Raw genomic sequence first — 18,130 nt, 5'->3', positions numbered from 1 at the left:
AAACATATTAATTTCTTTAAAAAAAAAGTCTTACTGATCCCATCTTTTAAACTGTAGTGAATATTAAATCATTTAATACCACAACGTTAAATTCTATTGCTTAATCATTTCACTGACAGGCCTTTCTGACCTGTATGATGGTGTTCCCACCCTCCAACAGTGCAATGGCCAATAGGATGCTTTCGTGGAAGACACGGTCACTAGTAGCATTCATAATAAGATCAATGACAAGGTCAGACGCTCCTTCACGGTCCAGATGGCACTGCACCTCCATCAATGACATCTCAGCCCTGCTCAAACGCCCTGAGGTCATATAAACGCAAAAACTAACGTTAAATTATATCACAAATGTTCGAAAAAGCTACAATGAAAAATGAACCCACCTGGCTGGCTCTTGATTGGTCCAACAGGTGCCAGGGTGGAGTTACTGAAGGAGGTCAGACTTTCTCTCCGCCCACCACTCTTGAAGCCATAGTAACGGTTAACGAGCAGCTGCCGAAGGGCCTCCCCCTGTGATGAGTATGAGAATGTGTGTTTCAATGTGCATCTTATTTTTGAAAGATATTTTCCTTGCCACTTGGCTGTAAAGCAATATTCTTTCGAGCAATATGTATCATACATGGACCTAAATATTGAATGAATAGTTATAGGCTGTGTCCAAATTCAGGGTCTGCATCCTCCTTAGGATCCTTCCTACCCGGTTGAAGGAGGAGGGATCCTCCGACGTCCGCAAAACCCGGAAGTCGGTGTTTGTGAATTTGGACAGCCTACCCTTCTTTCAGTTCCCTCCCTTACCCGTTGCTCATATCCTGTCGCCTAGCAACCGCGACAGCGCCAAGCAAGAAGCGGGAAAATGGACAAACAAAGAGTTATTCTCCTCATTTTAATTCTTTTGGAAGAAATAAAGCAATTAAATAAATTAAATACTTTCTTTGCTCGTTGTCGGAGAGTTTTTTATATCAGACTACAAGACAGTCACATCCAGGTAAGCCATTATAGCCTATTTGTATTTGTTTTTAAGTATTCTACTAATTTCTCCTACAAATTCATTGAGCCGAAGCATAAACTTTAGCTTGTTTTGTCAGAGAAACTCCTCTCCCACTCCGCTACCGCTCGCTTCGTCCGCCATTACGCTCTGCCGAAAAGAATTATGGGATAGGTAGAACGGGAAAGGATCCACCACACCCATCCTTCCAATTCGGGGAAAAGGAGGACGTATTTGTGGGCCGCATTTGAAGGACCCTACGAATTTGGACAGCCTTCGTCGCGGCGCTGTGACGTAACATCCTTCAAATGAGTACTCCGAAGGATGCAGACCCTGAATTTGGACACAGCCATAGTTGAACCTGGGCAGCTGAGAGGTACAGATATGTGGTTGGAGAGCAGAGTTAGGTGAAGTTAGTGACCTACCCTCCTTCGGTCCTCCAGCTGTTTTGGTGGCAGACTCAAATCCACCACCTGAGTGAGCAGAGTTAGTAGAGTATTATCATGCAATTATCCCCAGCTCTATCCTAGCAGCATGCTTGGTGTTATAATAACATCAGTGGACAAAAATTATGCATTTAGCTCATAGTAAACTAGTTAGTTATGCTCTGGAAGTGAGTTATGTAAATGAATCCTTATATACAATAGGATTAAACAGAAAAGAATGTAAAACAGTGTAGAAAAGTGGACAGATTAAGTACAAAATCAGAACGTAATGGTCAGAATAAAAGGTCTGTAACATAGCAGTTAATATCCAAACTGTCCAAATATTCAGTTTTTACCCAAATGATCTGTAAATATTAAGATACACTCAATCTTTAATTTTACTATAACCTCATACTGTATTAGAAGCACTAAAGCACCACAAAATGGTTTGAAGAACACAATTTCTTGTGGATTTCTTATTGAAACAGGACTTTAAAGTAGGGCATACACATTGAATGGCTTGCGCCTTTTATAAATATTTTTTTCTTTCTCACCACAGATTGGCAAAATCATGATTTGCTGCTTTTTAGTGGTAAAAAGTTGTTTTAGGGGAAACACCAAACCACAACAGATCAACATTTATCTAACAAAATGTGTGTACTACGTGTACTCAAAGTTCCTTTTCTGATTCTCAAGGATGGAAGAAGAAAGTAGAGAAAAAGAAGATAAATAAACAAGGGGAAGATGGGATGAATGACAAAAAGAGGACAACCTCAGTGACATCCATCTCATCATCAAATCCCAGTAGCTGAAAAAGAGGAGTGAAGGACGGGGTTAATGAAATGGACATACTTCAAATTAAGCCAGTAAGTAACTATTAGTGACATGAATGTTAACAGGAAGACATAACAGAGGAAATGTGATCAACTCTTGTGTGCTCTTACACAACTTGCATTTGTGATTAAGGTCACACATGCAGACACTACAAATGAAGACAGTATGTTTAGAGGACAATACCATCAACCTCTCACAACACGATCACATCTGTATTCTAACTTAAGAAAACATTGTTTTGTTTTTTTTTGTAAGAACAGCTGATTTCCGTTAGTCCTTTTATTAATAGTTTTGTGGTAAATACCTTCTCTCCATATCCTCTGTCTTTGGTCATCATTTCTCTGAGTGTCTGCAGAACTTTGATACAAAGCCTTTCCTCATTTTCCTCTAGAAGTTGCTTGGTATGTTTTATCAATCTGTACAAAAAGCAGATAAAATATGCTAGTGTAATTCAAACATATAAGCAATGACAGCATAATATTGTATCATTAATAAGTATTAAGCTATAATAAGTAATACTGTATTTTTGTAACATCTGCTTATGATCCTTGATGGTCATTGGGACTTCATGTCTTAAGAGACCCTTTTAGCCTTTTTACATTTGCATATAATTCACAGCCTGGCCCCACATTCTACCTTTATATGGGTGTTAAATTGCCAATGGTTGCCCCCCCCACTGTCAAAAAGACGTTAGACAGACTAGTATCTGTTCTCTCCATCGGACTTCAAACACATTCCAGAGAACTAAATGACCCTTGGTACCAGGCCTGGCTGACCAGTGGACTACCCCCCCCCCACGATTACAAGATACATAACACACACATAGAGACATTGTCTTTATTTAGACCATAATTAATCAGTTACAAATGTATCTCGTATATGCATGTGTTGTTTGCATATTATATTAGCCTAGTTACCACTCGTTATTTGTATTAATAAGCTGTAAACACTAATTTTCAAGTGTATGAATGGATCTCCGGTTTAATATATGTTAGATGTCTCTTTCTTGATATCAAAATGATCTGCTCTTTATTTCTCAAACAATGATGTATTCTATGTGAACCTGAAATACATCATAAGATTTTTACTGTACTGTGGGAAGAATTACACCGATTGAGCAGAACAGTCATAAAACATGCAAATGAGATGTCAAGTGGAACAAAGAAACACTTTCCCGCTGAAACTATGTGCCTTGTTATTGGTCAAACTAACCAAAATGGGTGTTACAGGGAAACCAGATAAAACTTCTCCCATATCCAAAAGGCGAGTTCTTCTCTTTACTTTCGGTGCCCTGGAGACATATCACTGTGGAAACTTCGCGACTCCCCTTTCAGGGGAGACACTTTACTCAGCACCAACAAAACCAATATGCAAGTAACCACTTGTTAACTATTTAGATGGGCTTCTAGGCTTCGACCCCTTTTGATTAAGGTGATGTAATTCTTCGATGGTTCTAACAGGTTGTGTTTAGCTGATGTGCAAATTATGCTCTCTCTTGCGTGCGAGAGCTCTCTCTCTCTCCCTCTCTCTCTCCACGCCTTCCTTCCGTTGGCATCTTTGTTTAATGTGTGTATGTTTGTGTCTAGTTCAATGTTACATGTTCCCCTGTAGTGTAGTTTAATAAACATCCATATGTATTCACACTTGGTTGTCTGTGGCTCACAGAAGGTCACTTTAACATTCCGGTTTTGCTACATGCTCTATGAGCGATGTATTAGTGAGGAAATTAATTTTTCATGGCCAGAGAAATAATTTTCCTTAGAGTCAATAGACGATTAAAACTGTCCGTACTGCGGACGAACAAATCATTTTATTGTACTATTAATGCTACAGTTAATTCCTGAAGCTGAATATATAATTGATAACAACCCGTTATGATTACACTACATTTTATTATGGTGTTCTATATATTATTATATTGAAGATACTGCAGGGACAATAAGAGTTCATCATACTTGCAGATGAAGCCTCCACTCTCACACTTGCGATGGGCTTCAGTGTGCTCTGGGAACAGCAGTTCTGGACGATGGAGAACATCCACCAATACAGACAGCTCAGCCTGAACCAGAGGCCTCAACCGCTCTTCCAGCGCAGACACTATATCCTACAGACACGCACACACACACACACACACAAACACATGCAAAAGCACACATTCACCACATACACTGTGGTGAATGTGTGCCACAGTGACACTGACATGACATCAGCTCTCTTATAAAACCTAGTGAGCTGCCTTGCTGCCTACCTAGGCAGCATCATTCTAATCTAGAGTATCATTATAACCATCACTGAACCTCACAAGTAAATAATTTAGAATGCTCTACATAGGCAATAACATAGGCAACGCCACAGAAATAGCACCTCTCCAGCTCACAATTGATTGAAAGGTGAGGTAAGCGATTTCTGGAAGCCAATGTTGATATCTGAAATCACCAAAACAAACACGCCCCAACCCCAAAAGGGTCTCACCCCTATTTTGATAGCTCCGCCTCACACATACGTGCGCAACCCAGGCAACGATTAGTTCTGTGAAACAAAGCAAAACCAATGTTACACCATGTCTACACCGGACGCGAAGCGGTGCAACAAAATACTATAGAAGTCATTATAATCAGTGATGCTGTCTACACTGGATGCTGCGCCAAAAAGACTAAAGAATACCCAAGGCGTGTCACTCGTATAGTTTTGAATGGGGAAAAATGCAACGCTCAATATGGCCGATCAATCGCAGGAAGCCCCGCCTTCTGAATGAAAGAGCCAATCCCTAGTCGGTAAAGTCACTGCAGCTGCAGCTGCCCTTAGAAGTCCCAGTTGCTATAGAAACAGTCAGCATTCTGTGACATGCGCTTAGGACTGCGCATGCGCACTGGCTGATCTAGCCTGAAAAATAAGCTTTAAAGGTATTTGGGCAAAATAAACATAATTTATGATACAGTTCACAGTTTTGGAGAATTTGATGTTTCCCCATTCAGAGACAAGAGCTGCACTTGCATGCCCGAGAGGCGTTTCAAAGATGGCCGCCGAGTGACATCAATTGTCTTAAAGAGACTTTGGCTGCGTGGTGCGAAAATCTCGACAGAAAACTGCTGCCGCATTCTATTTATGACGTGCTGACACAAATTCCAAATGATTTTCAACAGTCGCTTTATCGCGTCCAGGCAGACTTTAGCTGTTGCAGTGAGGTGTAGACACGGTGTTACTCACCTATCGAGAAGAAACAAAGCAACCTCGGGGTCCGATCGCAGGCCTTCTGCTCCTTGAGTTCTCTCCAGCACTGGAAAGCTGATCCGATATTTACACGGGACCTACTTCTTGCCTTATCGTTCCGCAGACGTTTGTTTTTTATCCGCCATCTCTATCTTTCTGTCGCTCGGCTCGGCTGTTCACTGAACGCTCTCTCCATATCATGAGTAGATACGCCCCTTATTGTTGATTGGCTACAAGTTTGTTTTGGTACTCGGCCCCGACTCAGTTTTCTAAAGCGTTTTTGAACAATTACATACCCCACCTTTAATGCACAATATGCTAATAAGCATAAAAAACACATATTTAACACATATTTAAAGAATAGGCCTACTCTATCTTTAATGGATTATTAATACATTTTGTAATAAATGTTATTTTTTATCAATAATCAAATACCTCACTGAAATGCATTCTGGAACTGCATTCTCCACACTTAAGATACATGCGATACTGCCATAGAATTTGGCTAAAATGATGCTGTTTCTGTGGGTAGCTTATTAGGTTTAGAAAACAGAAGCAATAACACTTACCTGGAGTCTTTCAATAATGTTGCGATAGTCTCGGGACGTGGTCATAACAGAATCTCTTCGTGTGGCGTTACGGACGGACTGTCTCCAGCTGAGGGCTGTTTTCTGCACTATGTTGTTGGACTTCATGAACAGATTATTCACCTGACAGTCCAGATCCACAGGAATGGCTATGGCTCTGCCTTTGGCTGCACAATAATAAAGACACATGCATTCAGGGTTATGCATTTAAATATGAATGCATGAATGCACCTCTTTTTTTATCACTAATTTTGAGATTATAATGTTATACAATACATTATGAAAATTAAAAACAGCTGGTGGAAATGATGCTCTTACCAACGTCACTCAGTACTTTGATGCAAGCTTCCACACTGCCCTTCTGACTTGGGAGCAGCCAATTGCAGTGATACACACAGAAAACTCCCTGCAGCAGCTGCACAAACACTGGCTGCCGGGTCTGAGACAGAGAGAGAGATGTCCTATCTACAGATGGTCTGAATGATGCTTAGGTGTACTGGGCTGCTGGAAGACACTGTGTGTTACCTGCAAACTTGTGCTCTGGTCTGAGAATGGTGAGCTGAAAAAGGTGGTGACAATGCTCATGATGGTCTCAGTAACGTAGCGCTCCAGAACTGTGTCAGCGTGCTTACGGTCACTCGTGTTATTGCACACCTACAGGAAGCCATGTTGAATGTCTGAACATCGAGACCGTATTGTGAGTGTATCTGTGAGTGTTTAGTCTTACTCTGCAGATGTCCACCAGGAAATCATCAAAAAGTTTCCACATGTGATTGCTGGTGTAGATCTCCTTCACCTCAACCTCCGTATCCACATAACAGTGATTCAGGAAGTTCACATAGGCCATCTTCACCTACATGTGAAGAATTATATTCACATAATAAGACGTTGCATACAAATGGCTTTTACAAATTCATAAAAGAGAAACACTTTTGGTCTTTTTTCCCTTGGCGCACACACCTCTGGTATGCAGTCCTCGTGAGTGACCACACGTACAATATCATCGAGGGGGAGCAGGGAGTTGCATTTGATCTCAGTGTAGACGTTCTTCCCTTCAGTGCACACAGCCAGCAGTTCCACTAAGTGAATATGATACCTGCAAGAGTCAGTGAAACCAAATCTAATTCCTATAACGGCAAACATTTAACAGGAAAAAGTTACACACTTACAAACTTTGTATGATTTTGTAAAACAAGAATGACAAATGCTATTTCCACCCCAGTGTAATATAACATATAATGATACATATCAGAAAAAATATAAGTATAAAGTAAATTATATATATATATATATATATATTTATTATTATATTAGTGCTGTCAATCGATTAAAAGAAATTAACTAATTAATCGTGCATTTTTTCTGAAATTAATCGCGATTAATCCCACCTAACATTAAAGTTTTTAAATATACGTTTATATTGCAATAATTTCACATTCAATCTTCAAATTAATGTACAAACAACAAAGTATATTTTTTATATTTGTTTAATGACATCTTTTTTATGAATGAAGCCCAGTATCACTGATACCAATTAATACTGATTTCCCTATAAAAATGTTTGCCCCTAATATTTAACCACTGACTATAGCCATTTAACATTACATTATAATTATGAGCTATCAACATTTATTAGACTTTAAAAATAACTTCTAATTTAAGTGAACTTAAAACAATGCCCCTCAGCAGAAATATACAGAAACTGAATAAAGTTTCAAGTATAAGTTATAAGTTATCAAACACTAAATTCTAAACTAAATACAGATGGATCCTTAAAACTATGAATGATTGATTTCCTATTTTTTCTTTTGTTCTTGATGAACAGACATCACAGCAGCTGGTTATTAGATTGTTTTGGCTTCTATTTCTTTAAGAAACTGAACATGATGCGGATCTGACATCTATTTTCTCTCAACTCTCTTTACCTTTTCTGACCCATTTCAGTCTCTTCTAATGAGCTGACGAGTTGAATCGGGTGTGTTAGATGAGAGAGACAGTGCTAGGATGCTCCAGGACAGTTTTGAAAACCATTTCAGAAACATGTTAATGTAACTCATATAGCCTATAACATATTACCTGCATGCACAGTTTTATGGCAGCTTTAATCGCCTTTTGGTAACTTCATGACTTAACTGATCACGACATTGCATGCTCGTAGTTTCTTTAGTGATTTGAAATGAAATGATACAGGCTATGCGCGCACCTGCGCCTTTGTGCGTGTAAATGAAGAGCACGCGCTGCGAGCAAAGTCCAGTTTCTGCGCTCGTTTTACTCGCGCCTGTCGCTGAAGTGAAGTTGGAGCACACGTCTGAAACGTCTCTGGTTTGATGTGGTCATAAAGACGTTCTTATTGTATATTTTTGTTTACTCACTATAACATTATCTTATTCAAAATGATAAAACATGCTTAAAAATGTAATTCATGCACTGTTCTATGCAAACATGTACTAGTCTATGCAAAAGTGTGATATCCTACTGTACTGGATGTCTGAATACTGATAAATGGTCTTAGAGTGCCATCTATTGGTCATACTGAGTATAGATGTTTTATAGGCCGTATACACCGGTCAAGGAGTACAGTAAACTTAGGATAACCTGGGGAACTTTGGGTGATTTCCAGAATATGAGGAATATGACAGATACATGTAACCAACTGTGATGTATGTCGTCTGGGATCACTGCCAACCAATGAGAGTAGAAGAAGAACTTTTACTTTTTAAAAATGACGAATACAGACGAATGCCACCATTAAAAAATAGACAAGGTGAACAAGTAATTAAATGTGGTAAATCAAACAGACATAGACAATGAGAATAACAGGAACTACCAAATATGGGCAATAAGAAACATATATATACTCTGTACCGACACTCACAGAATCAGAATCAGTCAATGGGACAGCTGCTTCTCGACTTTATTGTCTTGTTATAATAAAGTCTTTTCTTTCACATTTGAAACTCTGCTGTTTTTGAGCCTTTCTAATTGCACGACTGAGATCCAGACCATCGACGAGAGCACGTTTTCCACAACATAAAAGTGGCACCCCAGATGGGACTGGATTGAGGCACCGGTGTCCTGAAGGGCCGTTGCAGGCGAGGGACCTGGGTTAACACGCAAACAATCCGAAATTACGAGGCCTCAAGGTAAGCAAGTTTTGCTTATATATTTGGATATAAGGAGATTGTTTGCTGGTTGACTAAGGGTTGAGCCTGTGGCGGTGATTTAGGACAGGGCCTCACCAGCCAACGGACTTAAAATTATTTAAATGTAAAAATGCATATGGATTGATGAGTTTCAAGTGTTAAAGAATATGCCCATTAGTTAAAAGAGCACAGATGGTGCCAATATAAAGTAGTAGTGAAAAAGCCTAGTGAAGAAGGGCTAGAAGTGTAAAAGCATCTAGTTAAGAGGGATGCTGAATGCCGGCACACGCCTAAGTTGAGAGGCGTGGGGATCTGTGGTTACCGGCCCCGGGATAGGGGGTGACTGCTCGGACAGGTCCGTTTCTAATCGAAACAGTTAGTTTTTGTTCGTTATATGTTATATGTTATATGTAAGTGTTGGTACACTTGAGCAATATATGTTTGTCTAAAAGTAAAAGTGCACGGTTATTTGATAAAACTGCAGAGAAAAATCACGTTAAGATTTGAAAAAGATCATATTGTATTGAATGGAATATTTTAACGGATTATTGAAAATTGAAAGAACTAGAAACACCCCAAAAAATTGGTTGTGTCGTTTGTTTGGGCATTCTCCACAGTGTCGACGCTGTGATCCAAATTGTGAAACTAAATTGTTGATAAAAAGAAAAAGAATTGAAAAGGCAATCTGAGCGCCTGTCTTCCCATTGTTGCGCCAGGGAGAGAAGAGGGGACCCGCGAGGGTGGGGGCTGAGGCTTTCTGTGTGTGTGAAGTGCTCGAGCAGTGTGTGTGTGTGTGTGTGCGAAAAGGAAGGAGAGGGAGAGAGAGATTCTGTTATTCTGAGTTTGCCCATACGGAGACATGAAGCGGACAGAAAAAATAAAACACATCGATTTGAATGACCCTGACACTGAACAAGAAAATCAGTTTCAGGCAGTATTGGTACAGACACAAGGTATTCGCAATCATTTTTGGTTGGAATCCAGCTTTATTGATCTCTATGGGCATGAACAGAAATTGACAGAATACAAGAAAAATATCTTTTTCAGAAAATTGATTAAGATTACAAATTTGGGAGAAAAATCAGCTGAATGGCCAGGAATAAATTGGCAAGATGTGGTAATGAAACATATAACGATTCGGCGATTGAAATACAATTTGTTTAGACTTTGGGATGCAGCTCTTCCTTGGATGGGAGCTGAGTCAAATGCAATTGACATCCCAGTTGAACCAGTTGTAGCACCGTATATTAAAAATAGTTGGGCACCCTGGCCAGTGCTCGAAAAAGGAGCTACAATTCTAGATAACATCCATCTCAGAGTGGAAGCTGAGACGAGAGAAGTAATTTGGACGTCCAGAGTGTTGTTTGAGTCACCAGAGATAGGAAGTGCGCAGCCTCTCTTTGTGACTGGCAGAACTCTGAGGCGCCTACTAGTGACGATTGAGCAGAAGTTACAGCCTCAGTTCATACGTCACGTGAGGGTGGAGATTCACGGAGATCAGGAAAGATCGGATTCATCTCAGTGCAAATTGCTAAAAACAATACTCAATTAAATTAGAAAAAGATAAGAAAAAGAAAGGATGGCAGAGGGGGAAATAAAGGGAAAAAAGAAAAGGGGAAAAAGAGGTAGAAAAATTTTAACAATGCCGGAAAGAAGCTTATTGATTGACTATATGGAACCTCTGTATCCGATGTGGTGCACAAGAAATGAATTGAATATCAATATAATTAGGATAAAAGAATTTTGTATAGAATTAATGCCATCTCTCAATTACTCAATTTGGACAGGAGGATTGACAGCAACAGGTCGCAAATTTCATGAGAGGAGACTGTGGAGTTTTGAAGCTTTCAGCTTGGGGGAACACATCATTTGGACAAAAGCTAATCTTCGAATAAAAGAAACAAAGGGCTTTGGGTTACCTTTTAAGTTATTAACCAGAAAACACATTGTGATTATTCTAAAATATTTGAGATACACTAACCAGATTTCTTAAAAAAGGTGATAAAGTCCTCAGCCCAGTACAAGTCCAGGTGTAATCAGGGGTCGGATACTTTTAGTGATCCTCGTCTGATGAGCTTGGTGAAGAATTAGCTATTAAGTTTTAAACCACTGGGATTATAGAGGTAAAATCACCTAATAAACAGAGAAATAATTAGATAAAAACTATTTGCTAAATAAATTGATAGGGAAAAATTTTATAATGTCTAGTCCAGTAGAATTATTGGCCTCTGAAAATCCAGCATGTAAAGAAAATATAGGGGGACTCTCGAAAAAATGGGCAAAAAGAACAAAGAAATTGGCCACCAAGTGGCCGGTAGAGGGAACATTTAATGTGGCAATGTGTAGAGAGATGGAAGTGCTGATTAAAAATCACAAGACCAATGACAAATCTAGAAAACGAAATGACAAGAGGGAACAAGAATTAGGGGTGTTGAATTTATTCAAGCAATATGGGATTAAATTATGGAAATTGGAAAGGGGAAACAAAACGGGTGAAGTAAAAGAAGAAAGACCACCTCCATATGCTCCTTGCTGTGACCAGGCCGTCAATCAGATGCCAATCATACAGGGAAAAATAGATATAAAAGGACCCATAGAATTTGAGGGGTATGTACATGAAACAAGCTCAGACGAAGAGATAGAAGCGCAGAGCTGCCCAGAATCATTGTCATTAGAAAGTAGGGAGAAAGAATATGCTTGCAGGGTCGTGAAGGAGGGGCTGGAGCCACAGGAGGAAAGGCTGGAGCTACAGGAGGAGGGGCAGTGGGCATCTACACCAGCACCACGGCCGAGACGAGAGAGAGAGAGAGCAGCAATCTACAAAGAAGAGCCAAGAATTGAAGGAAGGGGGGCTGGAGCCCACAAGAAGAAAAATAAATCAGGAGCACCTCCCACACGTCATGAGCTTGAATCAATGTTAAAGGAGATGGAAGAGCGTTATAAGCGCGAAACAGCAGCAGGTGGCGGCAGTGAGAGAAGTGAGGAGAGTGAGTCAGAAAGATCATCTGAGGAAGGAGCGCCCTCTGCTGACTCAATACAGGAAGAACTGGCTGAGATGGAGGAAAGATGCAACAGGACAAGAGAGAAAATCAAGCAAGCTATTAACATGACAAGAGAAGAATATGAGCAGGTAGAGAGATCATTACAACAAGAAGCAAATGAATTATTGCATCTTCAGTCAAAGCAGCCTCATTCAAGTCTGCGTTACCCAGTTCAGCGAAAACAGTACAAACAAGTTGAAGGGATACTGACCTTACAGGACATAGAGCCACTGGAAGATCAGCATCAAGTGCAAAGGCAAAGAAATGAAGACAGATCAGCACGGACGATGAGATCTCCAGCAAGAACAACAGAAGAAGCCAAGGATGGTGAATCAAGACATCAGTGCCCAATTCTCATCAAGCAAGGGCATGCTCAATATATACCGTGGGCTAGTCAAGATTTGGACTCTCTAGTGTCCCGTCTCCCAGATATTCATGAAGGAGCTGGAAAATGGATCAAAACAGTGGAAGAAGAAACAACTGGAAAGCTGTTGGCACTAGGTGACATCAAAGCATTGCTTGTAAAGTGCCTAGGAGCCTCCAAGATGAATGACATCCTAAAGCAGTCTGGCCTTCTGCATGCAGTGGACAGACCTGAAGCAGATGGAACCTCCTTTGACAAACATCGACGTGATATTTGGAGGGTGCTGAGAGCTGAGTACCCAATGCAAACTGACCCAAGCTGCCTGAAGGGGGAGCCGATGGGAGAAATAGAAAATCCTACCACCTACATACAGAAACAACTGAGACGATGGAAAGAAGAACTGGAAAGAGATCCTGAACAAGACAGAGTACTGACAGCACTCTTCAGGACTGCAATTGTGGAAGCCATGCCTGCATCAGTAAAGCTGAAGCTGGAAGATGTGGTAGGTCTGAATTCAAAGTCACACAAAGAATTCAGAGATCATGTGGTTCATGCTGTGGAACAATACAGAAAGCAAGAACTGAAGATGAGAAATCAAGAAAAAGAACTACAAAGAAAGCTGACCCAAATGCAACTTGAAGAGCTCCTGAACAAAAAGAAAAGGATCCTTGCAGTACAAAAGGAAGACTCCTCAGCTGTTATGGCACCTGTCAACACTTCAGTGCCAGTTAATCCACCAGCACCAATGAATGTGGCTGCACCAGCAAATCAGATTGTGACAACACAGGCGCCATCTGCTGGACCAAGCAATGTACCACAAGGACAGCAACCAGTGGTAATATATCTCAAGCCAGAGCAAGCGAACAACAGGAATTGGAACAGACCACAACAAGGAGGGCGTGGTAGAGGCAGATTCAACAACAATCAACAGAGACCAGGAATATGCTGGGGATGCAATCAGCCTGGACATCTTAAAAGAGACTGTCCCTCCAATCCTTGGATGCAAGACCAACTGATGACAACAGGGGTTGGTTATGAACAACAACCAATGCAGACCCGAGTTCAAGGACCTGTCAACCCGTGGCGTGGTCCTAATCAAGGTTACTAGGGCTGCCCAGAGAATCCTGAGGGGAGGAACCAACTTCCAATGATATCTTCGGATGCCGATCAAGAACCAATGTTGCGAGTTAATATTGAAGGAAAACCAATAACTCTTATGCTTGATACAGGGGCATCATACTCGTGCTTAAATCCAAGATATGCCTCGCACCTCCCCATGTCTGGAAAATATATAAAGACAGTAGGATTCTCGGGAGTGACTCAGCTACTTCCTATGACGACCCCTGTAAGCATAAGCTTAGAAGACACAGAAATAAGATTACCAATTTTAGTTTCAGAACATACACCTGTCAACCTGTTAGGTAGGGATGCTATATGTAAATTGAAAATGCAAATATGGTGTACTCCAGATGGAATTTATATAAATGATAGAGCAGTGAGACAAATGAATTTGACAGACGTACAACAAACACAAGAGCCATGTGCTAACATGTATTGGTTAGGAGATTTGTATGAAGACGTAGAAAAAACACTTAGCAAATGGGGAAGATACATAAGAGAACAACTTTGTGAACCAAGTCTACCAAAAACTGAATTTCATTGTACTATGAAGTATGATGAAAGCAAAGAGCCAGAATTTGAAAAAAGGTGGCTAAAAGACACAAAAGAACTAACTATCCCCATGATGTCACAATATATAGTGATAGGACCAAAAGGTGCAGCTCTGCAGGTAGATAGAGAAGAATTCATTGATGAGTGGTTTGATGTGCCTAACTCAGTTCCCCATGTTACTCTGTATGTAAATAAAGACTGTGTTTCCAAAGACTTAGGCCCCATGATGAAAAAAGCAGAAAAAAGTAAGTGGGAAGTTACAGAAAATCCTCTAATATTTCAATCAACAGATGACCAGTATCTTAAGATTTTATGCGCAACTCCAATGATGGGAGTTCCTAGAATGATTGTAAATACAAAAAACAAACCAAGAGTTGAGGAACATCAAACAAAACAGACTGAATTAATAAGAGAAATGGAGAGGCAAGTGCCATCAGAATTATGGTCACAACATGAAACTGATGTAGGGCTAGTAAAGTCAGCTAACCCGGTTAGAATAATACTTAGACCTGGAGCTACAGTACCTAGGAAAAAACAATACCCCTTGAAACCAGAAGCTGTAGAAGGAATAAAAAAGACAATTGAGGGGTTAATGACAGCAGGAGTGCTAATTGAAATCAATAGTCCTAGCAACACTCCAATATTGCCAGTAGCTAAAGCAGATAAATCCAAATGGCGTCTGGTGCATGACCTGAGAGCAGTAAATGAGATTGTGGAGGACTGGCCTGCGGAAGTTCCAAATCCGCATACGCTGCTAACCAATGTTCCATCTACTGCTAATTATTACACTGTGATTGATCTGTGTTCTGCCTTTTTCAGTGTTCCCCTGTCAGAGGAAAGCAGACCATTGTTTGCGTTCACCTATCAAGGTAAAAAATTAAGTTATACTCGAATGCCCCAGGGCTTCAAGCACTCGCCCCACATTTTTAATCAGGTATTAAAAACCGATCTAGAGGACCTCAGGTTAGATAGTACCCTAATACAGTATGTAGATGATTTGCTTCTTGCTTCTGCAACTCTGGAACAGTGTCATCAGGACTCAATTAAAGTGCTTACTAAATTAGCAGAGGGGGGACATAAGGTTTCCAAAGACAAGCTCCAATATTGCCTGCCACAGGTTGAGTACTTAGGACGAACAATATCACATGGGATGAAAGCAATATCACCCAGTCAATTAGAGGGCATTAGCAAAGCACCCCAACCTCAAACAGTAGGGCAGATGATGACTTTTCTAGGAATGACAGGTTTTAGTTCAGATTGGATTGAAGACTATGCCATTAAAACAGCCCCGTTAAGAGCCTTAATGAAACAAGTGGGTCATCAAAATCTTAGGGCACCACTGACATGGACAACAGATGCATTAATAGCATTTGAATCATTAAAAAGAGAATTGCAGTCTGCACCTGCATTAGCAACACCAGCATATGACCAAGTATTTCATTTGTATGTTGCAAATAGAAAAGATGGCTATGCATCTGCAGTACTTATGCAAGAGACTTGTAGTGGAAGGAAAAAACAACCAATCGCCTACTACAGCACAAAATTAGACAGTGTGGCTGAAGGATACCCGCCATGCTATCAACAAGGATTAGCAGCAGTGTACTTTGCATATGAAAAAGCCTCTACAATAACTATGGGTTATCCAGTCATAATATATGCACATCATAAGATAGTGGAGTTGTGGGAACAGGGTAAATTCGTTCTTACCCCTTCTAGGTGTCTGGCATATTCAACATTATTGACCTTTCCAGATATAACGATAAGGAGATGCACAATAGTCAATCCAGCCAATCACATACCTTTGCAAGATGAGGGAATACCTCACGAATGTGTAGCTGACTCCTTAGCATTCACCAGATTAAGACCAGATTTAGAATCAACACCCATCTCTGAGGCACAGGTTGATTACTTTGTAGATGGATCATGCTTCAGAGACCATTTGGGTAATCACGCAGGATTTGCAATTGTTAGATGTGACAGTGATGACTTTATTCCAGTGGTGGTGCAGCATTGTGAACAACCATGCTCAGCACAACTGGCAGAGTTGAAAGCTCTTACTGAAGCCTGTAAATTAGCTAAAGGCATATCAGCAAATATTTATACTGATTCTGCGTATGCTCATGGTGTATGTCATCTTTTTGGAGCAGTTTGGAAGCAAAGGGGATTTAAGAAAAGTGATGGTACACCAGTACAACATGGTGATCAGATAATTGATCTAATAACAGCTATGATGCATCCAAAGAGATTGGCCATCGTTAAATGCCAAGCACACAAGAAGGGTAATGACTTTGTGATTAGGGGCAATAATGAAGCAGATAAATATGCTAGACAAGCATCTGGCTGCACTACAGCAATAATGGCTCCGTCCATTCTAATTCAACCTCAGCCTCAATTAGCAGATGTAGCACGGATGCAGCAACAAGCTACCCCATATGAACTCAGTGTATGGCAACAGAGAGGAGCGACAAGAGACGCAAATGGGCTTTGGCGGTCACATGAAGGACAAATGATAGCTCCCACACCATTGCTTACAATCCTGATCTCTGACGCGCATGGTTTCGACCATTGCGCGAGGGGGGAAGTGATTAGAAAGGTAAAACGCCAAGGATTTTGGTCACCTTATTTACAAGCAATGGTGGACGAGTATCTGTCTGAGTGTGACGTCTGTGCCCAAAATAATGTAAGAAAGGGAACAACCGCACCCGTAGGTCACATTCCTGTCCCAGAAGGGCCATTCAAACATTTGGTAATGGACTATGCAGATATGATAAGAACTGTCAGAGGTAAAAGATATTTACTGGTTATAATTGACAGATTTAGTAGATGGGTGGAAGCTATTCCATCAGCAGACCAAGGGGCTCAAACAGTGATTAAATTTCTGACCAGAGAAGTAATTCCCAGATTTGGAATACCATCCCAAATTAGTTCAGACAATGGATCAGCATTCATTCAAAGAACAGTAAAGGCAGTAATACAACAGTTAAGGGTAAAGCAACGTCTAGGTTGCGTCTATAGACCTCAGTCCCAAGGGATCGTGGAGAGAATTAATGGGACTCTCAAGGCAAAATTGAACAAAATTTGCGCCGATACAAAATTAAATTGGGTAGATGCACTGCCCCTGGCGTTGATGAGTTATCGTATGCAAACAAATAGGATAACAAACTTGACCCCACATGAAATGCTGACAGGTAGACCAATGCCAGTCCCATATTTGAGAGGTCCATATGAAGGACCGCCCCTTGAACAGTTGCAAATGGAGTTAAAAGCATATATGAAACAGCTGACGAAAATTCATGAAGCCATCCATACACAAGAACAGAATAGAGGTCCAAGAGAGGAAGAGGAAACACCTAGTGTTATACAACCTGGAGATCAGGTATATTTGAGGGTCTTTAGAAGGAAATGGAATGAGCCAAGAAGGGAAGGGCCATACACTGTAGAAAGAGCCACCCCAACAGCAGTACAGGTGCAAGGTAGCACAACTTGGTACCATTTAAATCATTGTACCAGAGTACCCAGATTGAGACCCAGAAGACGAGAAGAACAGATAGTAGAGCTCCCTTCAAGGGAGCACAGTCCAGAGAGAGGTGGGGAAGAAAATGAGCAAGTAGGGCCCCCTCCAAGAGAGCAGAGTCCTGAAAGTAACGGGGAGGGGGAAGAAAGTAATGCTGATGAACCTCATTTCAGGGAAACAGAGCGCGCAGAAGCCGCAGCACTGACTGAAGATGGGGTGCAGCCTCCAGAAGTGGAACGTGAAGGTCAGGGTGAAACTGATCGTGATCTTGGTGATGATATATCTGCTGCAGAGATTGCCCAAGACGCGGGGCAATCCACAAGACCATTCGAACCACAGCCATCAACTAGTGTTCA

The 18,130-nt window shown here is 40.8% G+C and overlaps 1 protein-coding gene across 2 annotated transcripts in view; it reads right to left on the bottom strand.

Moving 5' to 3' along the window:
- LOC306878713 (inositol 1,4,5-trisphosphate-gated calcium channel ITPR1-like) overlaps nt 1-18,130 on the bottom strand; it is a 56,824-nt gene that overhangs the window by 8,194 nt on the left and 30,500 nt on the right. Inside the window, exons 33-43 of one of the 2 annotated variants that reach the window (XM_079431211.1) lie at nt 7,002-7,137; nt 6,769-6,894; nt 6,567-6,695; nt 6,360-6,480; nt 6,024-6,208; nt 4,200-4,348; nt 2,549-2,660; nt 2,183-2,218; nt 1,411-1,458; nt 384-510; nt 131-303 (exon numbers count right to left, since the gene is read on the bottom strand). In XM_079431211.1, coding sequence (XP_079287337.1) covers nt 131-303; nt 384-510; nt 1,411-1,458; nt 2,183-2,218; nt 2,549-2,660; nt 4,200-4,348; nt 6,024-6,208; nt 6,360-6,480; nt 6,567-6,695; nt 6,769-6,894; nt 7,002-7,137 — 1,342 coding nt within the window. The remainder of the gene's footprint in view (nt 1-130; nt 304-383; nt 511-1,410; nt 1,459-2,182; nt 2,219-2,548; nt 2,661-4,199; nt 4,349-6,023; nt 6,209-6,359; nt 6,481-6,566; nt 6,696-6,768; nt 6,895-7,001; nt 7,138-18,130) is intronic. The other variant, XM_079431212.1, reaches the window with a different exon arrangement.

The sequence above is a fragment of the Barbus barbus genome (genome assembly GCF_936440315.1).
Source record: "Barbus barbus genome assembly, chromosome: 13".
Classification (NCBI taxonomy): domain Eukaryota; kingdom Metazoa; phylum Chordata; class Actinopteri; order Cypriniformes; family Cyprinidae; genus Barbus; species Barbus barbus.
The sequence above is the reverse complement of the archived record's forward strand: the minus strand, read 5'-3'. Positions and strand labels throughout refer to the sequence as shown.